Source organism: Nerophis lumbriciformis, linkage group LG01 (assembly GCF_033978685.3).
Source record: "Nerophis lumbriciformis linkage group LG01, RoL_Nlum_v2.1, whole genome shotgun sequence".
In the NCBI taxonomy this organism is placed as follows: Eukaryota; Metazoa; Chordata; class Actinopteri; order Syngnathiformes; family Syngnathidae; genus Nerophis; species Nerophis lumbriciformis.
This window is the reverse complement of record NC_084548.2, coordinates 51230942-51245000: the sequence shown is the minus strand read 5'-3', so window position 1 is coordinate 51245000 and position 14059 is coordinate 51230942. Positions and strand designations below refer to the sequence as shown.

Here is a 14059-nt window from a genome sequence, read left to right as displayed (position 1 = left end):
TCTTTTAAAAAAAAATGTATATAGATGAACAAGATTTGTGGTATTAAATACATTTCTATTAACATTTTAATTTGTTTACATATGAATCTTTCTATGAAAGCTTGAAACAGTTGGAGCAGCCCCGTGCTGCACAACTGGGTATGTTTACACCTCAAAACACTCGTCACTTAAAATAGATGTCCGATGAGGAAGTGCAGCGCATGCATAGCACTAGCTCAAAGTGGGTCCTCAACATGGCGCCATGTTGCTTTTGACCAAACATTTAAAAGATGGTCTGAAACCAGTTTGGCCATACGCTCGCTATATAAGGATGGCTCTAATTGGGACTAATCACCAGTGCCTCTGCTGGTCACAGCTAAGTAGTGCACTCCATTTTGTCTCCATTGCTTCATGCTACAATTAACCAACATTCAATTCCACAAAATTGACTGAATTCTAAACAAACAATGTTTTACACTATAAAAACTCTTCTCTTGTAAAAAATAGGGTGAAAATTTAGCAAACAAACTCCTATGCAGTAAGGTTTCTCAGCTAATCATGTCAACGTAATTTAAGTTGACCTGAATTTAGCTGAAATGTTGCCTTAATTGGAGTTAATTAGAAATAGAAAATGTACAAATCCATTCAGTATTCATGAAAAGATAGGTAGGCCAATTTTTTTTTTTTTCTTTTTAAATCAGGCAGTATCTTGCCTCAAGCCTCAGGGAGCAGCACACTGACAGCATGCCATGAATGTCAGCATCTATAAAGATGATTTTCTTTCATAAGACGACTCTTTAATTATTCAGGCACACATTTTGAGCGGCGTGAATGTGAATTAAGATTCGGGGAGAAATGTATTAAAATCTCCCAAATAAATGTTCCAATTCAAAATCCAGCTGGTCTAAAAAACTAAGTTAGGAATAATAATATGAATACATAAAGTTTCTGTCAGGTTCAATCTGCTCAACAAGCGTTCTATTGCAAAAAAAAATACATCTTTACGTTTTTACTGCATGCTCATCAAGTGTAAGAAACTGCATTTGAAATCTTAGTCCGGGGGTAAATGGAGGTGCAATATAACGTCACAGCACTGCCTTCTGCGAAATAATAATTCTCGTACGATGCTGTATCAATGCTTTATGTTGTCGTGAATCGCATTCAAAGCTGCGATGGGGAGAATTTAATGCTTGCGATGAAGCTTCGCCATGATTTTCAGTGGGGCCCGGCCCCACACAAAACATCATAATTACGGTGCCTGTCATGACTCCTAATCACAAATGTCATAAAAACGACATAACATTCGCCGTAAAGCTCTCGACGTAGCAATGATTCAACACGAATCATTCGGCTATAGCTTGCGAACCGCAGCCTAAACGCTCGCTCTGTCCGAGTGGACCGGCATCTTATGTCCATCATAAACATGGAGTTGACTTTTTCAACAGAGCGACACTCCAGGAGGGAAAAGAAAACAATGGAGGTTGCATATTAACATGTAGTGGAAGCACACTAACCAAAATGATCCCATCATCTCACGTGTGAGTCGTCCACTCTGCTGGTTACCATAGCGACGTGTCAGCCAGATCACTGGGACAAGGGGGGACACAGAAAGTGCAAAAGTGAGAGAAACACAGTGTGGTTGCAAAAGGTTAGACAGAGGGAGTGTCTGAGAAAGGAGAGCGAGGGCTTTAATGATGCTGAAAATTGGCCCGTGACGGCGCTACACCCCCGCAGGTAAATCATTGCTATGGCCTGCTGTCAACTTATCTGTCCCCTTGTCCTCCCATCGAGCCCCCAATCCCTCCCACCCCCCTTGCTTCAACTTCTTTTACGAGCACATATTCAAAACTTTCATCTTCCGGCCATACTTACCCTGTCACCATAAATAATTGCTGTCGTTTTGTCTGTGTGCATTAGTGAGCTCAGAATTCATTGTAGAAGTCATTTTTTTGTGCGAGGCCAGATGTGTGAGGTACAATTTAGTGGAGGCACTTAATTCCACCATTTTGGGATTCTTTATTCTTCTGCTTCGCTATATATCAATGAGAAATATGTTACTTTTTACTCGGCTGCGTCTCCCCGCTGGTTGGGTTCACTAATTACTTCGCAGAGTAAGGTTGTACACACAAATCATGCGGTGGGCTCATAAAGGGTGATGCATAGCTCATGTTTAAATCAGTCGCTGTGACAGCCGGCATATTTGTATGCTTGATCAAAAGAAATGTTCATTTTTAATATAGCGTCAATAATGCAAATCTAAATTCTCCCACTTTAAATCCTGAACTGTTGGTCTCACCTTGCAATGAAGCTTCTCTTGCTTAGGCAGTTTATGGTATATTTTCCATCTAAATAGTTGTATAAGTCGCCACATCAAGTATTGATGTGAAAGCTGCTGAAAAAAGGTGAAAAAAAAACCAAGTCAAAAGTTGTGTTGTCAATTTTTGATTGTGCCGTGTCAATCAAACGTTAAATGCCTAAAAGTGAAGACTATAACGCCATAATACACACTTATAAAGTTGCTGCGGTTGATGGGTACATTACATTATTTTGAGCACCCACCTCATCTTTTTACCCCCATTTTGCTCTGATTCATTTATTTGTGTATACTTGCGGAAAAATAAAAACATTGATGTTATTCTGGAGTCCTTTCATTTGATTATTTGCTTATATTTTTGCAAGTGTTTTCTATGCGACTCTTTCCAGGTTGTTCTATGTTGGATATTGACTTTAAACACAGGCAGTCTTCCTGTTATGACACACTTCCATTTAGTAATAAGACTGTACAAAAAGAAAATGAGAACTAGGAGCAGGAAAAAAACTTTAGTTTTTTCGTTAACATTTTAATTCTAACCTCCGAAGCGTGAGGTAGACTATTCTGGTGGCAGTGCATCAAAGAAAAAGAAAGACAGTGACAAGTGAATTTTGACGCCATTGAGTGATAAGAATGGAAGAAACTTGGTGCATAGGTGATGTGAGCCTGTGGACTGTGTGACCATCATCAATAATAAGGATATCTATGACTATGAAATGTACAGTAATGACTAAGCAGTGTTAGTGGTCTCATTATTGACACTTCTTATGTCATATTAGATCATGCTTTGTATTGATTTTGTCGGCATTTTCCTGTGTTTAGTGTCTTAGTTCCGTTTTAGCGCTCTTATTTTGGTCATTCTTCCTGTTTTGTTAGTGTGTTCCTGCAAGCAGCTTCAGTCCCGCCTCAGAGCGTCTTCACCTCACAGCTGTTTTCATTTTGTAATTACGGCTATTTAAGTTGAGCCTTTGTCGGGACTCTGTCAGGTATATTGATACATTGTGGACGCTTCTCCTGCTGCACGTTTTCACCCGTGACTGTTTGCTGTTTTCCACCATTCCGTTTTTGTTTATAACCTGATCAGTTTAGTTTCATTTTGCATAGCCTTCCCTATGCTTTGGTGCCCTTTCTAGCGGCACTCGTCTTTTGTTTATTTGAGCCATTAAGTACCTTTTTACCTGCACAAGGCCTCCTCTGCTTTCTGCATATTGGGAACATGCCAATGCCATGCGAGCCGAGCGTCACAGAATGTCCCGACCAAGACAAAAAAGTGCCCAGTTCCCGCCGAGGAAGTCACAAAACGAAGAATATGAGAGGTTGTTTTGGGCCTAAAGTGAGGCAGAGGCTCAACGGTACATCCCCGAGGTACAAGAGACAATGATGTGGGGGCCAGATGGTGGTCTGGTCCCTCTAGACCAAGGGTGTCTAACTTACGACCTGAACAGGTTTAATCCGGCCCGCAAGATCAGTTTGCTAAATATAAAAATGAGCTGCATTTTTTTAATGAAAGAGACTGCTGTTCTAAATGTGATCACTGGATTTTGCAATAGCAATTCAAGTGTAACCCACGTCACACATGACAGTTTAAAGATCATGTGTCAGCTGACACGTGATCTGGATTGGCTGCCGCTACTCCAATCAGCGCAGTTGCAAGCAATCAGCTGCTCCTGTTGTGGCTGCTAGTAGATAACGGCAGTATCGACGCACAATACCTTCTTTCATTGTTAATTATCCATTTAACTGATAAAATAACGAAATGGTAAGATGCAAAAACTAAAGTCAAAATGACCGTCATCTTTGTAGTTGGAGTTCCATGCACCGCTTGCAATTGGTTGACGTAAACGATACGCGCGCCCTGAACTCCATTGTAAAAATGTGTGTTTCTACATTTGTTGTATGTTCTAATTTATTTCATACTTAAATCTAGTATGTTCATATTGGTTAAGTTTGTAGTTATCCATCCATCCATTTTCTACCGCTTATTCCCTTGGTGTCGCGGGGGGGTGCTGGAGCCTATCTCAGCGACAATCGGGCGGAAGGCAGGGTACACCCTGGACAAGTCGCCACCTCATCGCAGGGCCAACACAGATAGACAGACAACATTTACACTCACATCCACACACTAGGGCCAATTTAGTATTGCCAATCAACCTATCCCCAGGTGCATGTCTTTGGAGGTGTTATATTACCTTGATTTTGACTATGGTGTCATTTTGATGATTGTTTTTTATATTATAATTGTAATATTTGAATGATGACAAATGAATGTCTGGCAGTATGCGGATTTCACCAATGCGGTAATTGAGGAAACACTCAGTATTTTTTCTAAACGTTTTTAATGAACTGCCAACATGAGAATTCAAAACAGAAAGTGTTGGAAGTATAATGGCTTGTAAAAACACTGAGACAAAGTCAAATTGTGTTCTTCATGGTGTTTTTGAAACTGCACCAATTTTTTCCTCAAAATTTTCTACTAACTTGAAGTGTTTTGCCAGGAGGATTATTTGTAACATGTACATTTTCAGAATGTGCTCGTTCTATTTTTGGCCAAAGTAAGACAAAGAAAACAATCGGAAGTTATTTTTATTTTTAAGTTTTAATGCCATGATTTTACTCGTCCGCCCCATGTGAGAATAGATTTTCCTCCACGGCCACTGAGCTAAAATTAGTTTCACACCCTTGCTAGACTCTTTTTGGCTGAGTGCCAAGCCTGCGTGTTGCCGACGCCAACTTCCGCCTTTGATGACGTCGTCACGACGCGAAGCCCTCCATTTTGACTATGGTTGAGTATGGAAACCCGAACATCAACCTGGCAGAACTTTTCATGTCCTGGACTGCGAGCCAGTGCAGTACAGGCTTAACAGAGCCAACCAAACCTAAATCAGCGGCATCTTTTTTTGTTAAGTGCATACTCCACATGTGTTCATTTATAGTTTCGATGCCTTCAGTGACAATCTACAATGTAATTAAGTCATGAAAATAAAGAAAATGCATTGAAAGAGAAGGTGTGTCCAAACTTTTGGCCTGTATTGTATAGGCATATGTACATACATACATATATATGCACATAAACATGCATACATATATATTAGAGATGTCTGATAATATCGGACTGCCGATATTATCGGCCGATAAATGCTGTAATATCGGAAATTAACGGTATCGGTTTCAAAAAGTAAAATTTTTAAAACGCCACTGTGTACACGGACGTAGGGAGAAGTACAGAGCGCCAATAAACCTTAAAGGCACTTCCTTTGCGTGCCGGCCCAGTCACATAATATCTACAGCTTTTCACACACACAAGTGAATGCAATGCATACTTGGTCAACAGCCATACAGGTCACACTGAGGGTGGCCGTATAAACAACTGTAACACTGTTACAAATATGCGCCACACTGTGAACCCACACTAAACAAGAATGACAAACACATTTCGGGAGAACATCCGCACCGTAACACAACATAAACACAACAGAACAAACACCCAGAACCCCTTGCAGCACTAACTCTTCCGGGACGCTACAATATACACCCCCCGCTAACCCCCAATGTATTTCTACAAAATCTGGCGAAACACCAACACACAGTAGGCGTTTTTTTTTAATTGTCATTAAATCATGTTTGTGCTAAGCTGTTTAAAAAAGCATAATGTTTAAAACACATTTATTCATCCATCCATTTTCTACCGCTTATTCCCTTCGGGGTCGCTGGAGCCTATCTCAGCTACAATCGGGCGGAGGGCGGGGTACACCCTGGACAAGTCGCCACGTCATCACAGGGCCAACACAGATAGACAGACAACATTCACACTCACATCCACACACTAGGGCCAATTTAGTGTTGCCAATCAACTTATCCCCAGGTGCATGTCTTTGGAGGTGGGAGGAAGCCGGAGTACCCGGAGGGAACCCACGCAGTCACGGGGAGAACATGCAAACTCCACACAGAAAGATCCCGAGCCCGGGATTGAACCCCAGACTACTCAGGACCTTCGTATTGTGAGGCAGATGCACTAACCCCTTCTCCACCGTGCTGCACATTTATTTCAAGCAAAGTAATTGTCCGTCCATATATATCTGCGCTTAATCACAATTAATTTGGAGTTAACTGTGAATAAAATGCGACTAATCGCGATTAAATATTTTAATCGTTTGACAGCCCTAATAATACCTATACATATATACACACATACATATAGACTTGGACGTAGACACACTTTAATGATCCAGAAGGGAAATGGAAAAGATAATGCACACAAGGGCACAAAAAGAGGGCGAAAAAGGTATAAAGGAGAGTAAAAAAAATAATGTACCATAGTAGCAATATAAATATAACATATATGTAATATTTACAAATTATATATACAGTATATAATATATACAATATACAGTATATAACAAATCCCAATTACCATGTACAACATTACAGTATATGTAACAGCTGCAGCAAAAAAAGGTCAGCATAAAATAGAGAGTAGATCCAGCAGAAAATATAAACTATAAACAAAGAGAGGTAGCTAACATAGAAGCGGTTTGGTAATAGACAAATATCTATTGCTGTATGGCAAGTGATTATACAGCTGGATGGAGTGCGGAATGAAGGAGTTGTGAGTGTGGGAACGAAGCTGAAGGAGCCTGTTGGAGTATGTGCTCCGCTTTCCCTCAATTGTCTGATGGAGTGGGTGGGCAAGATTGTCCATGATGGCAAGCAGTTTGTCCTGTGTCCTCCTGTCCTTCACTGACACAAACGCCTCCAACTGTGTGCCAATAGTTTGGCCGGCTTTCCGGATCAAACATATATGCATATATTCATACATACATATACTGTACATGCATATATACATACTTGGGCTGTCAAACGATTAAAATATTTAGTCGCAATAATCGCATTTTGTTCATAGTTAACTCAAAATGAATCGCAGATAGGTATTATTTTTCATCATTAATAAGTATACCCTAGATGGAAAATTTTCAGAGGGGGTGGCTTAAAATTGCTGCATGACAATGTTTTAACCTTCTCTATTAATAAAATGTAATATTGAGCCTGCTAATCATTCTGTAATTGAGGACTCTACAAGTGTTGAAAAAGGATTTACACAATATTTCAGCCAGCCAGAAAAATCTTCCCCCACCCCACCCGCCCCCATATTCCTCAACTGATGTACTACCATTTCTTTAGTGCAAATGTCACAGAATAACATTACAAAACATCTCTGACAAAGCATGATCGTAATGTAAGACATTTTTATTTTGTTAATGTCAGGGTTTCCCCTAAATTGCCAAGATACCTATGGCGGTGGGGGCGTGGTCGATATGTCGTCATCGCATGATTGCATGATTTACTATGATGCATATATTCTTTAAAAAGGAATGTGCATATACATTTAAAACAAATCTGTTATTATTAGATAAAGTATTAACATATATATTTTTCTTAAATATTGTTTTGTTCCATTTTTAAATTGTTGCAGCTTATTCAACTTTAATATTTGAATTTTTTTTTTTTTTGGGAGAGATTTCTCTAATCCTTTTAGTCACTTTTTCTGTAATAAAAACGACTGGCAACAAATCTAGCCTCTATTTTTGGTGTTTTTGGAGACTGTACTCATGTTTAGAGACTCTTTTTAGATTCTGTCGCGCCATGTCCATGACGTGAAAGGAGCCGCAGAGAGCCTGACGTCACACTTGCTTTGCGTTGCTGGGAGCCTTTTTCTCATTAAAAGCCGCCAGTGTCATCTTAAATTGTGAAGATCGCTGTCCTCAGGTATATCTCGAATATATTAAAGTACGTCCACAGCGCGGACACGCTGCCTACACTCCAAACAACCCTGTGCGTATCTGGTGTTAATGTGTATGTTAGTATGTCATGGTGGTCATTTTCCCATGGTCTTTGAACACACTGTGTCGGTGGAGAATGACCAAGTGTTGTGTGTCTATAGGAGTGAAACACGGAGGCAGACGTGTGTGCATGGAGGAAATACTTGCTGGAATTGGGCCCGATGTTGGCATAAAATTGGCCATAAAAGCTAAAAAGAGTGTCAGACTTTGTTTTTTTCTGGACGCTACTAAACATTTTATTACTTTATTTTGTTAGGTGTGGCGGCTAATATGAACCCTGTACATTAAGGAGAAACCTTAAACGTAGCGCTTTTATTTTGAAGCCGGAAAAGTGTGTGATTAGTTTGAGAAAGTGTCTTGACATGTTTTGATGTCGGATCGACCATTTGCAAAAAAAAAGTCTCCTTTCGACATCCTGCCGACCGTCTTTCATTTCTGTTGAGCTTTTATGTCATCTTACTTACTAAACCAGTCACAGTAACAATCTAAATGTTATGTTATTACTGCACGTTAACCATAATCTGAACACGGAAGTGAAGCACCACCCACCTCTAGAACAACACGCGCAGCAGGCGTTTGCTGCAGGGATGTTGTCTCTTCTCATGGCAAAAAGTCCTTTCTTGTCAGGAGAACAACTTCCCATAGCTTTAAACTTGATATTTCCATAAGGTAGACTTTCCTTTGTCCATTTCTGCTCTCTTGTGGCTCCTCAGTAGCAAGTAAACTGCAGCTAAGTTCCCCCCGCTACGGCACGCAGGAGGGTCAAAAAGGAAGTGTTTGCGTTAATCGGCCATTAGAAAAATTTGTGCCATTATTGAAATTTATAGTTAACGCGTTAACTTTGACTACCCTAATACATACATACATATATAATAGGGGTGTGGGAAAAAATCGATTCGAATTCAAATCGTGATTCTCACGTTGTACGATTCAGTATCGATTCTCATTTTTCAAAAACATTTTTTTATTTTATTTATTTATTTATTTTTTAAATTAATCAATCCAACAAAATAATACAAAGCAATGCCATAAAAATGCAATCCAATTCCAAAACCAAAGCCAACCCAGCAACACTCAGAACAGCAATAAACAGAGCAATTGAGAGGAGACAAACACGACACAGAACAATCCAAAAGTAGTGAAACAAAAATGAATATTATCAACAACAGTATCAATATTAGTTACAATTTCAACATAGCAGTGATTAAAAATCCCTCATTGACATTATCATTAGACATTTATAAAAAAGAAAAAACACACACTTGCATCCCATTTCATAAGCTTGACAACACACTATGTCCAATATTTTCACAAAGATAAAATAAGTCATATTTTTGGTTCATTTAATAGTTAAAACAAATTTACATTATTGTAATCAGTTTATAAAACATTGTCCTTTACAATTATAAAAGCTTTTTTACAAAAATCTACTACTCTGCTTGCATGTCAGCAGACTGGGGTAGATCCTGCTGAAATCCTATGTATTGAATGAATAGAGAATTTATTTTGAATCGGAAAAATATCGTTTTTGAATCGAGAATCGAAAAAAATCGATTTATAATCGAATCGTGACCCAAAGAATCGATATTGAATCGAATCGTGGGACACCCAAAGATTCGCAGCCCTAATATATACACATATATACATCCATACATATGCATATATATACATATATATATATATATATATATATATATATATATATATATATATATATATATACATATACACACACACATTAGTGTTGTCCCGATACCAATATTTGGTACCGGTACCAAAATTATTTCGATGCTTTTCGGTACTTTTCTAAATAAAGGGGACCACAAAAAATTGCATTATTGTCTTTATTTTAACAAAAAATCTTAGGGTACATTAAAGATATGTTTCTTATTGCAAGTTTGTTCTTAAACAAAATAGTGAACATACTAGACAACTTGTCTTTTAGTACTAAGTAAGCAAACAAAGGCTCCTAATTTGTCTGCTGACGTATGCAGTAACATATTTTGTAATTTTCCATTCTATTATTTTGTCAAAATGATTAAGGACGAGTGGGACTGTTAATATTTGCTTACTTTCTCTTAATATTTTCTATCTACACTTCTGTTAAAATGTAATAATAATTTATTCTTCTGTTGTTTGGATGCTTTACATTAGTTTTGGGTGATACCACAAATTTGGGTATCAATCCGATACCAAGTCATTACAGGATCATGCATTGGTCATATTCAAAGTCCTCATGTGTCCAGGGACATATTTCCTGAGTTTATAAACATAATATATAAAAAAAACAAAAAACGAAAGAAGATGTTTTGATGCCAAAAAAAATTGACGTAATCATAGTAGTATCGACTAGACACACTCCTGTACTTGGTATCATTACAGTGGATGTCAGGTGTAGATCCACCAATGGCATTTGTTTACATTTTGACGCCGGTGAGATACAGTGTGTAGTGAAGCATGTTTAACTATTCCTTGTCCTCCAGTGATAATGATACTTGTAAGAAATGTACTTTATTTGTCGCCTTGGAGGCGAGGATTAGTGATTTAGAAGTAGCTACAATACTGCAGACTGCGGATGGACTTTATACGCTAGCTAGCTAGCCATGTCTTAAAGCACCTCTTCCGGTGGGCGTCTCAGTGTTATAACCAATGTTCCCTCTAATTGTTCGTGTGTGAGCAAACGCAAAAAGTCCCTGAGCATTCAGTGGAGCACATGTGACAACATCAGACGTGGACACTATGGCCACACCAGCAGCACACCTGTGCCCAAGCTGCCTTAATAACAAGTTAAATGTTTTATTTGAATAATCAAATGACAGCAGTCATTTTCATTACATTTTTTCCCTAATATAAGTGATTTAGCCAACTTAAATGAATATAACAAAGATAATCTTGTGTTTTATGTCTAGGTGGGGGTCCAGCTTTGGAAATAATTTGTACCCCTTTCAGAGATCACATTTAGTTCCGCTTAATATATTTTTTTTTTAGCATTTCTGTAACAGCATTCCATGTTTAATATTCACACAACAAATTAACATTCTTAATAAATGACAGTAGAATAAGCACATCTGTTTGGGGAGTCATAGTGTAACGATCTGGAATTGACACTTTGTGTGGTGTTGGAGTTGACTGACTTTTTGTGTGGCCGTAAATGCATCACTGGCGAAGTGCGGTGAGTCCGTGTGTTGGTGCAAGCGAGAGAGAAAGAGACCTGCTGCTGTCGATATGACAGATGACAGAGTTGGTTTAAGCCTGGTTTGTAGGGCAGACAATGACCAGTTTTGCTATATAGAAGGTTTTTTTTTTTTTTTACTATGTTTTTGTTGTGGTTACGTCGGACAAACAGTTTTGCTCAATAAAGTGATGGATGGAATTCCTGCCCTCTTTAAAGCATCTTTACAGACGTAATAATTTAACAGTGTTTACGAACATTGTTTTCTCTGTTGTGGCCTCTTGTCACTCACAGTTGCGTTGCAAAATCATACAGAACAAATCGTTATCGGTTTATTTTGTTTATAGTTCAGATGGGATTTGACTTTCGGTCTCCCCTAGAGGGGGGGTGGTTACCCACATATGCCGTCCTCTCCAAGGTTTCCCATAGTCATTCAAATCGACGTCCCACTGGGGGGAGTTTTCCTTGCCCTTATGTGGCCTCTGTACCGTGGATGTCATTGTGGCTTGTGCAGCCCTTTGAGACACTGATTGTTTCTTTCTGTTATTAATATTTGTGGTTCCTATATTATATATCAATATAGATCAATACAGTCTGCAAGGATACAGTCCGTAAGCACACATGATTGTATTTTTTATGACAAAAAAAAAAACAACCAAAAAAACAGAACACCATATCTGTATCTGATCTGTACACAATTCCTGGAAGCTGAAAACATCGCAGTTCTTGCATGGCCAGCATACTCACTGGACATGTCACCCATTGAGCATGTTTGGGATGCTGTGGATGCGCGTATACGACAGCGTGTTCCAGTTCCTGCCAATATCCAGCAACTTTGCACAGCCATTGAAGAGTGGACCAACATTCCACAGGCCACAATCAACAACCTGATCAACTCTATGCGAAGGAAATGTGTTGCACTGGCAAATGGCAAATATGTATATGTATAAGGGTGTAACGATACGTGTATTTGTATTGAACCGTTTCGGTACGGGGGGTTCGGTTCGGTTCGGAGGTGTACCGAACAAGTTTCCACACGGACATATTAAGTAGCGCACCGCACGTTGTGTAAACAATGCACACTGAGGCACAACACACGGCATGCTAGCAACGACCGGGCTACTACAACATGCAAAAGCCAGAGCTGGAAGACCCTCTTGCCTCGTTAAGATCTCCCGTTTGGGAACATTAGGGATTCACGGTGCGATACAACAATGGATAACATCGCTTCAACGAAGAGTAAGACAAACAAACACAGCTCCCACCGCATTCAAACAGCTTCTCCTCGGCGAGTCAGGCAGGGCTAAAGCAATAACAAATGCCGTTGGGTGTTTTTATAGCAGCAGATTGAAGACCATATTGCATTAAAAACTAGATTTTGACCCACTTCTATGTTGGAAGAACAATGAGCCCATATATCCTCTTACTGCCAAGTTAGTCAGGCACTACCTCACCATACCTGCTAGCTCTGTGCGCAGTGAAAGGGTATTTTCCACAGCTGGAGACATTTTAACTGCAAGCAGGTCTGCTCTTTCTGCAGACAATGTGGACACATTTTTCGGGCAAAAAACATGAACATTTAGTGAAAGTCACCAGGGTTAAAGGCTGGGGGGAAAAGAAAAGTTAATCTGAGGCTGAGTTGACTTGAAACTGTTTAGTGTTGCATTTTTTGTATGTAGTAGAAAAGGTTTGTCATTTTATTTAATCTGAGCAACAACTTGAATCAGTTTAATGTTGCACTTTATATGTGGAAATGTTGCACTTTATATGTAGAAAGGTTTTGTTAAGAAACCAATTCTGAGCCTTATCTTATTTAGTTTTTGTGTTATATATGGTGACTGCATTAACCCTGGCAATCGACCCTGGTAATAACAATGTTATTGTTATGCTTAGCATTCATGACTGCCTGCTGTTGCACTGATCAGCCTAGTGGTGGCTCACATCCATCACACACAGAGCTATTTTAAAGCAATGTTAAAAGGATAAAGCCATTGTTTACAAATTTTGGTAAATAAATAACCATAAAATGTATATATATATATTTTTTTACTGTACCGAAAATGAACCGAACCGTGACCTCTAAACCGAGGTACGTACCGAACCGAAATTTTTGTGTACCGTTACACCCTTATATATGTAAATATACATAATGTATATATGTATACAGTATATACATGTATATATATACATACTATATGTGTATATATACATATATACTGTACATACGTGTGTATATATACACGTATATGTATGTGTACACATTTTTCACACATATGTATATATACACACACATATGTATATATACATATAAACACACATATTTGTATATATACATAAGTATATACATATATGTATATACTGTATATGTGTATACATACAGTATATACGTGTACATATATATATATATATATATATATATATATATATATATATATATATATATATACTGTACTGTATTGTATTTTACTGTTATTTATTTGTTGTTATCTTGTCCCCCTCGTCTTCATAATCTTTGTTTTATCCTTCTTATCTGCCCCAAACACTAAATATATCAAATCATTTAATAAAATCTAACACGAATAAGGCAACAAGAGAAGTATTCAACATTTATCATTCGAAAAGTATATCTATAGAGTAGATATGGGCATCTACATCAACAATATGATTTGAGTGAGCGGCTGAACAAAACAGATTAGAAAAAAAAAAATAAAAATAAAAATAAAAAATATATATATATATATATATATATACTGTATATAC

At 38.3% G+C, this 14059-nt stretch overlaps 1 protein-coding gene across 3 annotated transcripts in view; it reads right to left on the bottom strand.

Annotated features, from left to right (window-relative positions):
- calcoco1a (calcium binding and coiled-coil domain 1a) overlaps positions 1 to 14059 on the bottom strand; it is a 96135-nt gene that overhangs the window by 49312 nt on the left and 32764 nt on the right. The window contains exon 15 of one of the 3 annotated variants that reach the window (XM_061985725.2): positions 1494 to 1566. The exons of 1 other annotated variant lie outside the window; for it this stretch is intronic. In XM_061985725.2, the coding sequence (XP_061841709.2) occupies positions 1539 to 1566 (28 nt within the window). In that variant the 3' untranslated portion in view covers positions 1494 to 1538. Of the gene's footprint in view, positions 1 to 10; positions 1567 to 14059 lie in introns of those variants that run through there. One more of the 3 variants, XM_061985721.2, reaches the window with a different exon arrangement.